This window comes from Motacilla alba, chromosome 24 (genome assembly GCF_015832195.1).
Source record: "Motacilla alba alba isolate MOTALB_02 chromosome 24, Motacilla_alba_V1.0_pri, whole genome shotgun sequence".
NCBI lineage: Eukaryota > Metazoa > Chordata > Aves > Passeriformes > Motacillidae > Motacilla > Motacilla alba.
The window spans coordinates 1,895,087-1,909,465 of NC_052039.1; the positions used below are offsets into that span (position 1 = coordinate 1,895,087).

The following is a 14,379-nucleotide window of genomic DNA, read 5'->3' on the forward strand; positions in this document are numbered from 1 at the left end:
ATATTTACTCCTTGCTGGCCGCCCTCTCCAATATTAACCACGGCAGGAAGGATGGGTGGCCGAGCGTGCCGGATCATTTCTTTTCCCTGCTCCCATCCCATTGGGCACAAAGCAAACCCACCTCCGGTCCAGAGGTGGCACGGAGGCACGGAGCCAGGGACTGCTCCTTGGTTCCTCCTGGAGAATCATTCACTGAGGGATCCGTGGTGGCTAATGCTGTTTATTAACAGCTGCTTGCGTCAGTGCTGCAGCCCTGATTCAGGGTGTTGGAGTGGGTTTGGAAAGGGCAGGATCTGCCCCAGGAGGGGGCAAGGTAGCAAAGGGCTAAAGCTGTAAATGGGTTTCTTGTGACTGATTTCATCTCTAGGGCAGCTGAGGACAAGCAGTTCCTTGGCATGTCCCCAAGGAACTTGCTCAGGCCGCGGGGGACCCCTGTTTCTACCTCTGGAGTGATCCCCAAGGGCGCTGTGGGCTGATTCGGGGCTTAGCTGTATTTATTCCTTTAATTATTGCTGCTCCTCATCCTCAATCTGCCCCTAGCAAGACAAATTGGATACTTTGAAAGGGGGTGGGAGGAAAGAAGGACTCACACCATCCCTGGCGATAACCCTGAGCCATGTCTGGGGCAGCTCAGTCACCATCAGGGCAGTGACGCCTGTTCGGGGGTTGCTGGGATGGGAAGGGAAAAGTTAAATCCAGTTTTTTTCTGCTGGAAAACAGAGCATCGGGGGAGCTCGCAGAGCCCCGGGGGCACATGAAAAGGGCCGCTCGGTGCCTCGGGGGCTGAGCCGCCTCCCGCTGCCCAGCGCGGCCGTTCCCTCGTTCCAGCCGCAGCTGAGGGCGGTGTTTGTTTTCGAGGGAGCGAGGACAGCCCGCTTCACCCTTCGCGGCCGAGGAACCGGGGCCGGGCCGGGCCGGGGCGGGACCGGGGCCGGCGGGGCGGGAGCGGCGGCCCCGGGGGCGGTGAAAAGGAGCCGGGGGTGCCCGAGCGCCGCCGCCGCCGCCCGCCATGAGGGCAGCGCTCGCCCCCGGGGTTCGCCTGCTCCGCGCCCTCCCCCGGGACAGCCGGTGAGCGGGAGCGGGGAGGGGGCACGGCACCGGGAGTGGGACTGGCCGTGGACACAGGGACCGGGACTGGATATAGGGACCAGCGCCGGGAGCGGGACTGGCCATGGACACAGGGACCGGGAGCGGGACTGGATATAGGGACCAGCGCTGGGATCGGGACTGGCTCTGGATATAGGGACCGGGACCGGGATCGGGACTGGATATAGGGACCGGGACCGGGATCGGGACTGGCCATGGATACAGGGACCGGGACCGGGACTAGATATAGGGACCAGCGCCGGGATCAGGACTGGCCATGGATACAGGGACAGGGACCGGGACCGGGACTGGCTCTGGATATAGGGACCGGGATCGGGAATGTCCCTGGATATAGGGACCGGGATCAGGACTGGTCCTGGACATAGGGACCGGCACTGGGGTCGGGACTGTCACCGGGATCGAGACGAACCGGGATAGGGACTGGCATCGGGCAGGGATGGTCTCTGGAACGGGGCTCACTCTTCCGTGGACCAGCACTGGAACAGAGACTGCCCTGGACACTGGAGCTGACACCAGGACGGGGACCAGAACCGGCACAGGGATCAGCCCCGGGTCAGAGAGGAGGGGGTGGCATTCCACTGGGGACTGGCAACCGCTGGAAGTGGAACTGGGATAGAGACTGGCCCTGGGCATAGGGACTGGCAGTGGCATGGAGGCTCCAGTGGACCGGCACCAGCATGGGGCCAGCCCTGGGACCAGTGCCAGACTGGAGGCCACTTGTCTGGGGACTGACACGGGACAGGGATGAGACCTGGGCTGGGGACATGGATGAGAGGTCACTCCCCAGGGCACAGCATCGCCCTCAGGCGCTGGACCCACTGTGAGACGGGATCAGCCCACACCGACTGCAGCCCAGGGCTTGGGACTCGGCCTGGGGCGGGGGGAACCTCGAGATGGGCACAGGACCTGACAGCCTGCAGATGTCTCAGGCCCTCACACTCAAAATTCAGTGGGATGTGGCCAAAACGGAGACCTTGCCTACTGCCTTATCCTTTGATGAGGTGATGGGACTGCTGCCCATTTAATTTCAAGTAATAGTCGGATTTTTTGGAAGCCCATTGCCAGACACCCCTGCTTTTCCATCTGCTGGAATTTTCTCTGCCAGAACACGTAGGGTAAAAAGAAAGAACCCGACACCCAAGTGTCTGGCCCAGGGGGGCGCTGCATGTGAACTTTATCTTCCCCTACCGTGGCCTCTCTGCTCCTCTTGGATTGGTCCTGCAGTCACTAGCAGTGATTTTGGGTGGTTTATTCATTTTTTGGGGTGGGAAGCAGCAGTTTCTCAGCCACAGTGCAGCCTTGGAGCCAGCACCACAGCACAGGGAGTTGCCCTGGATGTGCAGGACACCCGTCACTGCTGCAGCTCCAGGGAGAAGTGAAACTGCACAGAGGAGCAGAATGGGCCAAAACCACCAAAGGAAAGCTTGGTTTTTTTTCTAACTTGGAGCAACCCCGTGACATGTCTGTGTGCTGCAGCTGCCCCTGACTACTTGCATAGTCTGTGCTGCCATAAAACCCTTCCTGAAGGCAGGATAGCTCCTTCAGAGATACTCATCTTGCTCCAGAGAGTGCTAGATCCTACTTGGGATTCTCCAGGCTTTATCTGTTAGCGTTGATTGGTGCAGTATCCCCATTTCCTGAGCCCCGACTCCCCCTTTCCCTGCATTTAATCCAAACAAAGGGGATGAAATGGCTTTTTGGTGGAGGAAGGGGAGCTGGTATTGCCCCCTGCTTTTTTTTCCGGCTTATCTTTGATTAACCCTGGGAGTGATGATGAATCAGCACAGTTTCCACTCGTGACACCAGGAAGGCACTTGCTCACCCTGTGTTTCGGTGGGATGTAACTGCTTGAGGAGGTGGAAACACTGCTTGATGTTCCCCACAAAACTCAGCTGATCTTTTAAAGCCACAGCCTGGGCTTTTTTAGGGGGTCTGCTCACGTCCTGATCAGCTCAGCTGAGCTGGTTCAGGTCACCAATCCAGTAGAAGAGTCCCACTGGGTGCTGAGGCCACCCATCCCTGTCCCACAGCCCCTGACCTCTCTGCTTCCTTCCTCCCGCAGCTATCGGGGACTGACTCTGGTTCTGACCTTCCTCTCCTACACCAGCTACCACCTCTCCCGAAAACCCATCAGCATCGTCAAGGTGAGCTCCAGCCTCACCCCTGCTGTGGGGACAGGGAACCAGGAAGGAGCACATGGGGAGGGGGGTGCTGACAGCACTTTGATTTCACCCCCTCTCTCTCTCCCTGCAGAGCCAGCTGCACCCCAACTGCTCAGCCTTGGGCCCGAACCCCCACAATGACTCCAACAGCACCACATGGTGCAGCTGGGCCCCTTTTGGTAAGGCTGAGTCCCCCCCAGGCACCCCAAAACCCATGCTTGTGGCAGCCAAATTGGGCTCCCCCATTCCCTAATAGCAGGTCACGGCCAGGGACTGGCAGGGAGCCAGCTGCTCATTAGGCACCCGGAGGTAATTAAGTGATGAAGATCTGTCCCATGCCCCTGGGCCAAAGGGCAGCAGTGGGTGGTGACATCCAGGACAGGACCAGGTCCCAGTGCTGATGGCACCTGGCCATGCCCCCAGAAGCCCCCATGGAGACCAGGCTTTTGGGAATGGGGGACAAGACCAAGCCAGCAGCCACGGGGATGGGACACAAGATGGGGGCCAGGCTGAGGTGGCCCTAATGTTTGTTTTCCAGATGGGGACAACTACAAGGAACTTTTTGGGGCGCTGGATAATGCCTTCCTGGTGGCCTACGCCATCGGGATGTTTATCAGGTACCCAGGGCCTCTCCCTCCACTCACCAGTTTGCGCCAGTCTGGCGGGAGCTGGTTTCCATTGGCATGGGGTTGTGCTGGCAGGAAAGCAGCCAGGGATCCGCTCGGGATTCAGGTACTGGCTCGGTGTGATAATGCCCGTCGCTGGCATCACCTGTGACAGCTTCTCTTGTGCTCTTCCCTCTCTCTGCAGCGGCATTTTTGGGGAGCGCCTCCCTCTGCGCTATTACCTGTCGGGGGGAATGGTGCTGAGCGGGCTCTTCACCGCCCTTTTCGGCCTCGGCTACTTCTGGGACATCCACGTCCTCTGGTACTTCATCGTCGTGCAGGTGTGTTGTGCTGGAGGATGCCCAGGCTTTACCACCGTGGCCTCATCCCAGTTTTTCAGTGGCCTTCAGGGGTTGGGGTGGCCCAGTTTCTGAGCAGGGCAGCGCCGAGCATTTCCACTCCCCGCAAAGCCTGGCTGTGCGTGGCGTGGGCGTCGAAACCGCCGGGCGTGCCCGGCTCCGAACCGGGCAGCTGGTTTGGCAACACCAGCCCCTCCCAGGTCAGCCATGGGAGCGATGCAAACGGCTCCAGGATTGCCCCAGCAGGGAAAAAACCAAACAAACCCAGTGTTTTCTTAGCAGCTGTGGATAGGGGTGGCTATTTTTGAGCCCAGTTGCCCCAAACAGTGCAGGGCTCCGTGGCTGTGGTCGGTGCTGGCTGGGTGATGCTCCCATCTCTTGCAGGTCTGCAATGGGCTGGTGCAGACAACAGGCTGGCCTGCTGTCGTGGCATGTGTCGGAAACTGGTTCGGCAAAGGAAAGTGAGTTTTTCTCCTACGTGTCCCATGGCAGTCCTGGTCCCTGTTGACCCTGGCAGCCACCCCAGAGCCACTGACCCGGCTGTGTCCCCACCAGGAGAGGTTTGATCATGGGCATCTGGAACTCGCACACCTCCGTTGGCAACATCTTAGGGTCGCTCATCGCCGGTGCCTGGGTCTCCTCTGCCTGGGGCCTGTCCTTTGTTGTGCCTGGCATCATCATCGCCATCGTGGGCATCATCTGCTTCTTCTTCCTCGTGGAGTGTGAGTGTTGTCATCTGGGGCGCAGCAGACAACCAGTATAATATATACAATTTTCCACCATGCCCATCTCTAAGCATTTTTGGTAATTGCAAATGCTTATTTCCAACCTGTGGCTGGCAGGGATGTGGATCTGACCACCGTGGGGATGCTCAGCATCACTGGGGTTATCCAGGCAGGCTCACCCCCCATACCAGTCATTCCTCTGAGCCTTTCTAGGAAGTATCAGGGGAGTCTTTTGGGTCTTTACTGGGGAAGAGAGTACCCAGAGATGCAGCCTAGACCTGGGGGTTCCCAGCCCCTGTGAGATGCTGGAGGGAGACCAGGAGGAGTGGGGCTGCTCCAGGCTCTCCTCACAGGGTGTTCTTTCTCCCTGCAGATCCTGAGGATGTTGACTGCAATCCACCTCAGCATCACGTGAGTCGTGCCGGTTGCTGAGGGGCCTCTCCTGGGCTGGGTGAAACAACTGGGTCATCAGGTTGTGATGGCAGGAATTAGAGCAATGTTCAGTTGTTACGGGGGATGGTTGTTGCTCTTCCACTGGGAGCATCCTCTGGGTCATGCCCCAGCAGCAGAGCCGATGTTTCAGTCTCCTCCAGCCATGAGAGCCACATCTGCTGCTTTTGGCTTGATTTTAGACGGCCGCTGATGAGGATCCTGGAGGAGTGACCACCAGTGAGAAGGATCCTGAAGCAGTCATCTCCAACGAGGGCCCACTCAGCGTCTCAGGCCAGAGCAGCGTGGATCACTCCAAGAGCCCCAAGGAGCCAGCTGAGGAGCCTGAAGCCATCAGCTTCCTTGGGGCACTTCGGATACCTGTGAGTGCTAGGATGGAGAATAGAGCAAAGCCAGAGCAGCTCAGAGCAACCACAGGGCAGGAAATAGGAAAACCCCACCATCCAGAGGAGGTTGGGCTCCTCTGATGTCCCCTCCTCTCCTCCCAGGGCGTAGTGGAGTTCTCCCTGTGCCTGCTCTTTGCCAAGCTGGTGAGCTACACCTTCCTGTACTGGCTGCCCCTCTACATTGTCAACGTCGGTGAGTTTTGGGGACAGTGGGGCGGGAGCGAGCCTTGCAAGGGGAGCATCTCCTCACCCCTCTCCTCTCCCCCACAGCTCATTTCGGTGCCAAGGAAGCCGGGGACCTGTCAACCCTCTTTGATGTCGGGGGTATTTTAGGTTTGTCAACACACCGGGATGGAGGGGGTGGATCTGGGATGATTTAGGGACAATCCTGGCCTTGACCAGCCTTGGCTGGTGCCCCCCACAGGCAGCACCATCTCTTTCCCCCAAGAGGTTTGTTCAGTGTTCACAGCACTCAGCAAGCAGCAAATGCCCCTCCATTTTATTTTGGCATCCATTTGTTTTGCCGACCATCACAGCCTCTTTCCTCAGGTCTCGCTTGCTCAGGCACTCCTTTTCCTACAGTTTGCAAACATGGAAGAGACCAGAGTGGCATGGAAATGCTGAGAAACCATCTGCAGAGAGGAAGTGGAAGGGATAAATCAAAGCTCTTCACTCTGATATTGTTATGTTTAACCTTGGGGGCATACTGGTCAGAAGACGGGGGATGAAAGAGCATCACGCTGATTTTGGGCTGAGCCAGGGCAGAGCTCTGCCTTTGGGGTGGTGTGAGTGGCACCTGTGACTCTTTCTCGTAGGGGGGATCTTCGCTGGCCTCATCTCTGACTACACTGGCGGCAGAGCCACCACGTGCTGCGTGATGCTGGTGGTCGCTGCTCCCATGGTGAGCTGTCACACGGGCTCAAAACCCGTCACGAGGCTTTCCTCTGCTCCGGCTCCTTTGAGTCACAGCTGCCTTCCTCTTCCCAAGCGCCCGGGACGAGCTGGTCACGCGCTCGGCTGAGATGAGAGCTGGGATTGATTCACGTGCCCAGATGTTTCTGGGAAGGATGTCCAGCTCTAGGGGCTGGGGAGGGATTGCAGAGACCTTGCCAACTCAAAGACCCTGTCGGTTTTTCCATCCTGCCATAACTCTGCTCAAAGCCTTGGGGGTCCTACCGAGCCGTCCAGCTTTTGTCTCTTTGATTTTCGTCCCAAAAGCCCCCATGCCAACGGCCTCACGCTCCACTGGAACTTGGCCTGGACGTGCTTCCCAGGCACCTGCACAGAGCTCATTTGGCTTTGCTTCCACAGCATGGCTAATTAGCTGTAATCCAATCCTGGCTGGCTCTGGGATGGGAGCCTCTCCTGCTGAAGGAGCTGGCACGTGCTGGGGGCAGAGGGGCTGGGTCACATCCACAGCCCCGAGAGCACCGTTGGGGCAAATTGTGTCTGGCTGCAGCTGTGGGAGGTGGCAGAGCCTCACTGGCCATAAATCATGGCAGCACCTCTGTTTGCCAGCTGCCAGGTATTTCATCGTGCCAGTGGGATGCAGAGGTCAGGGGTGCACTCAGCCCCCCATCCCAGCTGGTGCTTGGCACGAGCAGTAATTCAGGCCCCCACATTCTCCATCCCATTCCCAGGGTACGCTGCGAGGAAAACTCTTGGTAAAACAGCTGGAGCAGCCATAACTGGTTCACCTTGTGTCTCTTTTCCAGCTGTTCCTGTATAACCATGTGGGTCAGAACGGCATTGGCACATCAATAGGTAAGGAGCTCCATGGTGCAGCTTGGTCCTGTCACTGAAGTGGTGGAAGACACTGAGGATTTACCTGCCTTTATTCCTCCTCTTGAGCCAGGCTCCCAGGCTGGATGTGGGGGAGGGTGGTGTTGGATGAGTGTTCACTGCCTGCTGGGTGGGATCTTCATGGGAAAATGGAGATGCACAGGAGATGGATGCGTGGGACAGCAATGTCCCCACACGGGCTGGGGATGATGGAGCCAATGTCCTGCTGCTCCCTGCACCTAAAGATTTAATCTCTCCCCGGGTACCTCTGCAGCGATGCTGATCATCTGTGGTGCTCTGGTTAACGGGCCCTACGCGCTCATCACAACAGCGGTGTCGGCAGATTTGGTAAGAGCTGCACCTCGGACCCCGCCACGCTGCCCTTGCACATCCAGAGGCTGTTCCCTCTTTCCCAGAGGGATAATTTGCTGGGATTTTTGCACTTTACCTTTGTTTTCCAATGCCTCCCAAGCCCAGTGGAGAAGGGCAGAGCTGTCACACCTGGAGCTGCACTTCACACCCTCCCTTGAACACAGGGGTTTTTCCTGTTGCTTTTTCACCTTGGCCACATGGCTGTGTTTCAGCCTTGCTGCATCTCCCTCTGAGCACAAGCAGAGTGGCAATATTTGGTGGCAGATCCTCTGGGAATTTCTGCCTGCTGTTGGGGATCCATGGTTTGGCTGCAGGCAGCATTTGAGTTTGGTCTTCCCATCCATGGCTGGGTCTGACACATGGAAATTGCTGCCTGGGACATTGGCCTCACTCTGGGAAATGCCAGCCAGGACCCCAAAGCTGCTTTTGCTCCTTATGTTTTATCCCTCCATCCTTACAGGGCACCCATGAATCTCTCAAAGGAAATGCCAAAGCCCTCTCGACCGTCACGGCCATCATCGACGGCACGGGATCTGTTGGTGTGTCCTGGGGGGTGCTGGGGGTCCTGGGCCCCTCTCGGGTGGGGACAGGGCTAACGTGGCTCCTGTGCCCCACAGGTGCTGCGCTGGGGCCGCTGCTGGCAGGGCTCATCTCTCCCACGGGCTGGAATAACGTGTTTTACATGCTGATAGCAGCTGATGTCCTGGCTTGTCTGGTAGGTGTCTCCTTGGTAGGACTCCTTTCTCTGCCCTGGGCTGTCACAGGCTCCCTTTTAGCTGTCTGCTCACTGGTGGAGGGCACAGATGGTTCTCAGAAGGCATCCAGGCACAGGGCAAACTGCAAAGGCCTGTACTGGTTCTTGGTTTTCTCAGCTTTTACAGAGATGGGGTAACTGAGAAGTGTTTTAGAAGATTTTATTCTATTATCAATCTCAGTAATAGTGAGACACAAAAAACTCAACACCATTCCATCAGAAACAAACCTATTTCCTAGTAACAATACCTTATAAATGTTTTTCAACCTATACACAATATTACTGTTACTTTTAACACTAATCACCTATATTTTTTCCCCACATAGTCCTATTACATCTTTCCTAAATACATCTTTCCTATTACATCTTTCCTAATACATCTTTCACAATTCTAATTCTCTAAAATATTTAGTCTTTCTACAAAACCATATTTTGAAACTTATTAAAACTTATTTCTAGTTCAATCTCTCTCTCAACAATGTCTTCTCTAGTCCATAACCTTCCTAAGTCAATACACCTTATCTCAGTATTTACATACAAATACACAAGACTGTGTAAACTTTCTATCACGTTTCGAGAATTCTTTCCAAATCTATTCCCCACAGACTCCAAAACTCTGCTTTCACTTGGCTATTCCCAGCAACCTCCTCCTCGCACAGGTTTAGCCCTTCGCTGGGAGGAGCTGTAGAATTGATCTGCTGGTGGTGGGAGCGCTCGCGCCAAGGCTGGAGGCTGCAGTGCCCCCGGCCTTGCAGCGACCCTCCGCCCTTCCTCTTGCAGCTCCTTGCTCGTGTGGTGGTCAAAGAGGCCCGTGGCTGGTGTGGCCCCATGGCGAGGCAGAGAGGGTACGTAGCTGCCCCCCCGGAGCGGCCCCCGGTGCCCCGGTGCCCGGGCCCGGTGTCGGTGCTGCTCCAGAAGGATGTTTGTTATCCCTTGCTGTCGCTGCTGCAGCTTCGCGCGGGCGTCGCGAGGCCGCCCGCCCCGTGTCCCGCTCCTGTGCCCTCTGAGACATTTGCACCTCAAGCCAAGGCAGCACCTGGGGGATTTTAGCCATCTGCACCTCAAACAACACTTGGGGTGCTAAACACAGTGTCCTTGTGTCTTTGTAGCTCTAGTGTGCAGCTAACAGAGTCAGTGATGGATGGGAAGTAGCTCGGTGTAAGTACCTTCACTTGAGCCCCGAGGATTAAATGCAAACACAAGCCTGATCCGTTCTGATTCTGAGTTTCACTTCGCAGGCTCAGCCTAGAAATAGCCACTGCTCCAATCATTCAGGGCCGAGATCAAGATTTGGGAATCAAAAGATCAAATTGCAATGGCCAGGGAAGAGTGTGGGAGGGTGGGGGAGTGGGAGGAAGCAGGGAGAGGGCAGTGCATCCTTGTCTCCGGCTGATTCAGCAGATACCGGCCCAGGTGCCCAATCGATTGGCATTGATTAATGCACTTGAAACAACTGAATTTATGGCTTTGCCCACCTGTGCAGCTGAGCTTGATCACACGCAGCCAGGGCTGGCTAATCGAATCCATAGGCGAATCGCTGCAGCGAGTGTATGAATAATCTCCAAATCAGCACTGCCCTGGCTCCCGCTGCCACCAACAGCCCCATGTGACATCTAAGGGAAGGGGCCACCGCCAGTCCTGGCAGTGGGGCTGCCAGACCCCGAGCCCCTGCGAACGTTTCGTCCCTTATGTCTTGTGTTTGCAGGTGAAAGAGCAATAGTCTGGGCCTCGTGCTGCGGTAAGTGCAGCCCAAACCTCCTGCTGCGGCTGCCGGTGGAGGGCTGCCAGGCTCTGCTCTCCTGTGCCGGGGCTGGTTAGGGTGACAGCTGCCCTCGGGGTTGACAGCATCCGTGTTTGCACCAAGCCCGGGCTGCTTTCTGCTGGGGGAAGCAGCTGGCTCAGTTGGTGGCAGTACTGCAGTATCTGGAGGGCTTTGGGGAGTGTCTCTGGAGCAGCTTGCAGAGATTGCACAAACGCTGTAGGATTTTTGGGGACATTTCAGCTTCGGCCAGAGACAAAACAGTGGCTGGATCTCCTCCTCGCGCCTGCTTCTCCTGCTGGTGCTGCGGATGGGGCTGGGCTTTCCCGGCAGAGCTGTGCTCCCTCTCCATCCCGGCAGAGCTGTCCTCACTTTCCATCCCGGCAGAGCTGTCCTCCCTCTCCATCCCGGCAGAGCTGTCCTCCCTCTCCATGTCCGGCAGAGCTGTGCTCCCTCTCCATCCCGGCAGAGCTGTGCTCCCTCTCCATCCCGGCAGAGCTGTGCTCCCTTTCCATCCCGGCAGAGCTGTGCTCCCTCTCCGTGTCCGGCAGCACCGCAGTCCCCCCTCGGTCCCGCGGGGCGCTGAGCCGCTCGCTTGTCCCCGCAGGTTTCAGGAGTTGTGACGCGCCCCCGGAGCCGCCGCAGGGCCGGAGCGAGGACAGAGCCGGGCACGCCGGGAGGGAGCGCGGGCGCCGCCGCAGCCCAGCCTCGGGCCCGGCCCCGCGGGCTCGCTGCCGCCGTGGGTTTGCTCCCGACGGAGGCAGGGGCGAGGAGTGGTCGAAGGGCCCCGGCCGAACGCTTTTCTGGGTCAATCCTGCACCGTCGGCCGTTTTATTAATAAAAACGTGTAAAATCCGTGTGGCCGCCATGCCCTGTCCTGACAGGCTCGGCCAAGTCTGTGAATACCTGGGGGCAGTGATCGCACCCCTCTCCTTGCTTTCCCCCGTGTGCACTCTCTCGTTTGTGAGCCTGACCCATCCAGACCCTGTCTGGTATGCCAATACCGTGCTTGGTATTCCAGGATCTGGATCAGGAGGATGATGCCGAATCACTTTAGGCCCTGCCTCCCCACAAAAAGCTGCTTCTTCTACACAGGGAACATCCCTGGGCTGAGCCCAAATTAAGCTAGGTTTGCTCCTTGACTCATCCCACTGCAGAAACAGACTAAACCCGATGTTCTTCCTGATTATTAATATTCCAAAATCATGCCATTTAGCTCCAAAAGAAGAACATGAATGAACCCCCACACCACGGTGAACTGTTCACACACTCTGGCTGCTCTCGGTCCGGTGCTGGCAGCTGATCATCTTCGTTAGGCGCTTCTAATTAGGAGTGGCCCCAGGAGGTTACAGTGGTGCTGCTGGCTGCCGGCCCTGCAGGCTCCCGGGGCAGCGATGGGGCTCAGAAGCCCCCTCGGTGTGAGCTGACTGAAGCCAGGGCCAGCTGTGCAGCCAGCTGTGTGCTCTGGGCGGGGGGGCAACTTTGATGTGCGCGGAGCTGGGGCGCTTGGAAGCCACGGGATGTGTTTGCCATGCCCTGGCATGTGCTTGCATCCCCTGGAATGTGATTGCAGTGCCCTGGGATGTGATTTCATTCCCTGGGATGTTTGCAGTCCCCTGGGATGTATTTGAATCCCCTGGGATGTGATTGCAGTGCCCTGGGATGTGATTTCATTCCCTGGGATGTTTGCAGTCCCCTGGGATGTATTTGAATCCCCTGGGATGTGATTGCAGTGCCCTGGGATGTGATTGCAGTGCCCTGGGATGTGATTTCATCCCCTGCGATGTGATTGCATCCCCTGGGATGTGCTTGCATCCCCTGGGATGTGTTTGAATCCCCTGGGATGTGACTGCATCCCCTGGGATGTTTGCTGTCCCCTGAGATGTGATTGCATCCCCAGAGATGTACTTACATCCCCTGGGATGTGTTTGAATCCCCTGGGATGTGATTGCAGTGCTCTGGGATGTTTGCAGTCCCCTGGGATGTGATTGCATCCCCTGGGATGTTTGCAGTCCCCTGGGATGTGATTGCATCCCCTGGGATGTTTGCAGTCCCCTGGGATGTGATTGCATCCCCTGGGATGTGCTTGCATCCCCTGGGATGTGATTGCATCCCCTGGGATGTGCTTGCATCCCCTGGGATGTTTGCTGTCCCCTGGGATGTCATTGCTGTCCCCTGGAATCTGCTTGCAGTCCCCTGGAATCTGCTTGCAGTCCCCTGGGATGTTTGCTGTCCCCTGGGATGTGACTGCATCCCCTGGGATGTGACTGCATCCCCTGGGATATGATTGCAGTGCCCTGGGATGTTTGCAGTCCTCTGGGATGTTTGCAGTCCCCTGGGATGTGTTTGCAGTCCCCTGGGATGTCATTGCTGTCCCCTGGGATGTCATTGCTGTCCCCTGGGATGTGTTTGCAGTCCCCTGGGATGTCATTGCTGTCCCCTGGGATGTTTGCAGTGCCCTGGGATGTGTTTGCTGTCCCCTGGGATGTGCTAGCATCCCCTCACCACCCGGGGATCGCGCCTGGCTCCGACTCAGCCCAGGGCAGAGCAGTGCCCGGTGCCGGGGGCTCTGTGTGTGCCTGGGATAAATTGCAGCTCTAATTGACTTCACCTCCTTGGATCTTGACCCGAGGAGAAAACATCTGGGCCTGATGTGATTTTATTAAGTGCCGATTTCATCAGCAAAGGGGAAAAAAGGGTGGGGGGGAAAAAGGAGGAAACTTGCTAGCCAGTTGGACCAGCTCCCTGTAAACCTCTGAGGGTGATGGGGTGGCACAGGGGATCAGGCAGCTTGGAGAGTGGCAGCAGGGGCCTTCAGTCCCCTCCACTCTGGCTGGTGGCGCTCAATGGGCCTTGGGGAAAAAAGCAGGAAAAATGATGGAGCAGGCAGAGAAAAACAAAATCCCCACTTGCCCTTTTTCCCAGGAAAACATCAATCCCACTGGGCTAAACCCCGATGGAGCCATCGGGAGAGGTGTCACTACAGGGTCTGTCCTCAGCAGAGCCTTGGGGTGACCCTGCAGCGTCCCCAGGCTCAGGCCACACGTGGCCTCTGTGGGCACAAGGACCTTGCTGCTGGCAGAGATCCCTGGGCTGGGCTGAGCGTGGCCCTGTCAGTGCACGTGTGATGGAGCTGTCACACTGCTGAAGGACCTAATGACCATCCTCTTGGGGAGGGGGGCCTCAAAATGCCCCTTCAGGAAAAAAATCCTCTAAGTCCTGACACACACGGGGGCTTTCTGCAACAGCAAGTGGTTTGGGGATTTTCCCCCCTCCTTTCTTCCTTTTTTTTTTTGCCTTTCCCCCCTCCTGCTTGTTCTTTCAGCTGCTTACAATTTTTCTGGGACAAATTTAGGCCTGGGCCGTGTCCCACTTCTGTTTGGAAAGTCTGAACAGCCTTGGCCCCGCTGCCAGGAGCGAGGAGAAAGGGCACACAGCCCATGGCAGTTTTAAACTTAAAAAAAAGAGCCAAATGCCAAAGAAAACTCCAGATCTCTCTGAGCTTTGGAATTGAAAGGTGAGTGGGAAGGCAGAGAGGGGATCCCCTGGGTTTGGCTTAGCCAAAAAAGCTGTTTAAATGGAGCTGAGCTCCTCTGGGAGGAATCTGGAAGACGACGTGCCTTGTTCCTCCTCTGCTGGATAAGGGGCTGCTGCTTTTCCTCTGCCAGGAGCCCCTCTGGCACTGCCCTGAGAGCGTGGACAGTGCCCACCTCTGTCCTGTGGTGGCCCAAATCCCACCCCAAACGGGCTCTTTGGGTTTGGTAAATGCAGCATTTGGGTTTCTCTATGTGACCTGTCTTAACTCAGAACGTCCCACAGACATTCTCGGACGTTCCAGACCCAGGTCAAAAGCATCTGAGACCCTGGCATGCAGCCAGAGACCCCTGTGGCTTTGAATCTGACCCATGGAACAGTTTA

At 57.0% G+C, this 14,379-nt stretch overlaps 1 protein-coding gene across 3 annotated transcripts; it reads left to right on the forward strand.

Annotated features, from left to right (window-relative positions):
* Positions 1–911: 911 nt before the first annotated feature.
* SLC37A2 (solute carrier family 37 member 2) lies at positions 912–11,329 on the forward strand. 3 transcript variants are annotated; one of them, XM_038161626.1, is made up of 20 exons: positions 912–1,068; positions 3,170–3,251; positions 3,361–3,448; positions 3,808–3,886; positions 4,080–4,215; positions 4,618–4,694; positions 4,789–4,955; positions 5,332–5,369; positions 5,591–5,770; positions 5,897–5,987; positions 6,065–6,127; positions 6,610–6,695; positions 7,510–7,558; positions 7,851–7,924; positions 8,409–8,487; positions 8,566–8,663; positions 9,483–9,547; positions 9,812–9,860; positions 10,408–10,440; positions 11,069–11,329. In XM_038161626.1, the coding sequence occupies exons 1-18, from the start codon at positions 1,010–1,012 to the stop codon at positions 9,852–9,854; spliced, it is 1,554 nt and encodes a 517-aa protein (XP_038017554.1). In that variant the 5' UTR covers positions 912–1,009; the 3' UTR covers positions 9,855–9,860; positions 10,408–10,440; positions 11,069–11,329. The 3 variants fall into 3 exon arrangements, with proteins under 3 accessions (XP_038017554.1, XP_038017555.1, XP_038017556.1); XM_038161627.1 differs by lacking the exon at positions 10,408–10,440; XM_038161628.1 differs by lacking the exons at positions 9,812–9,860; positions 10,408–10,440.
* Positions 11,330–14,379: the final 3,050 nt, after the last annotated feature.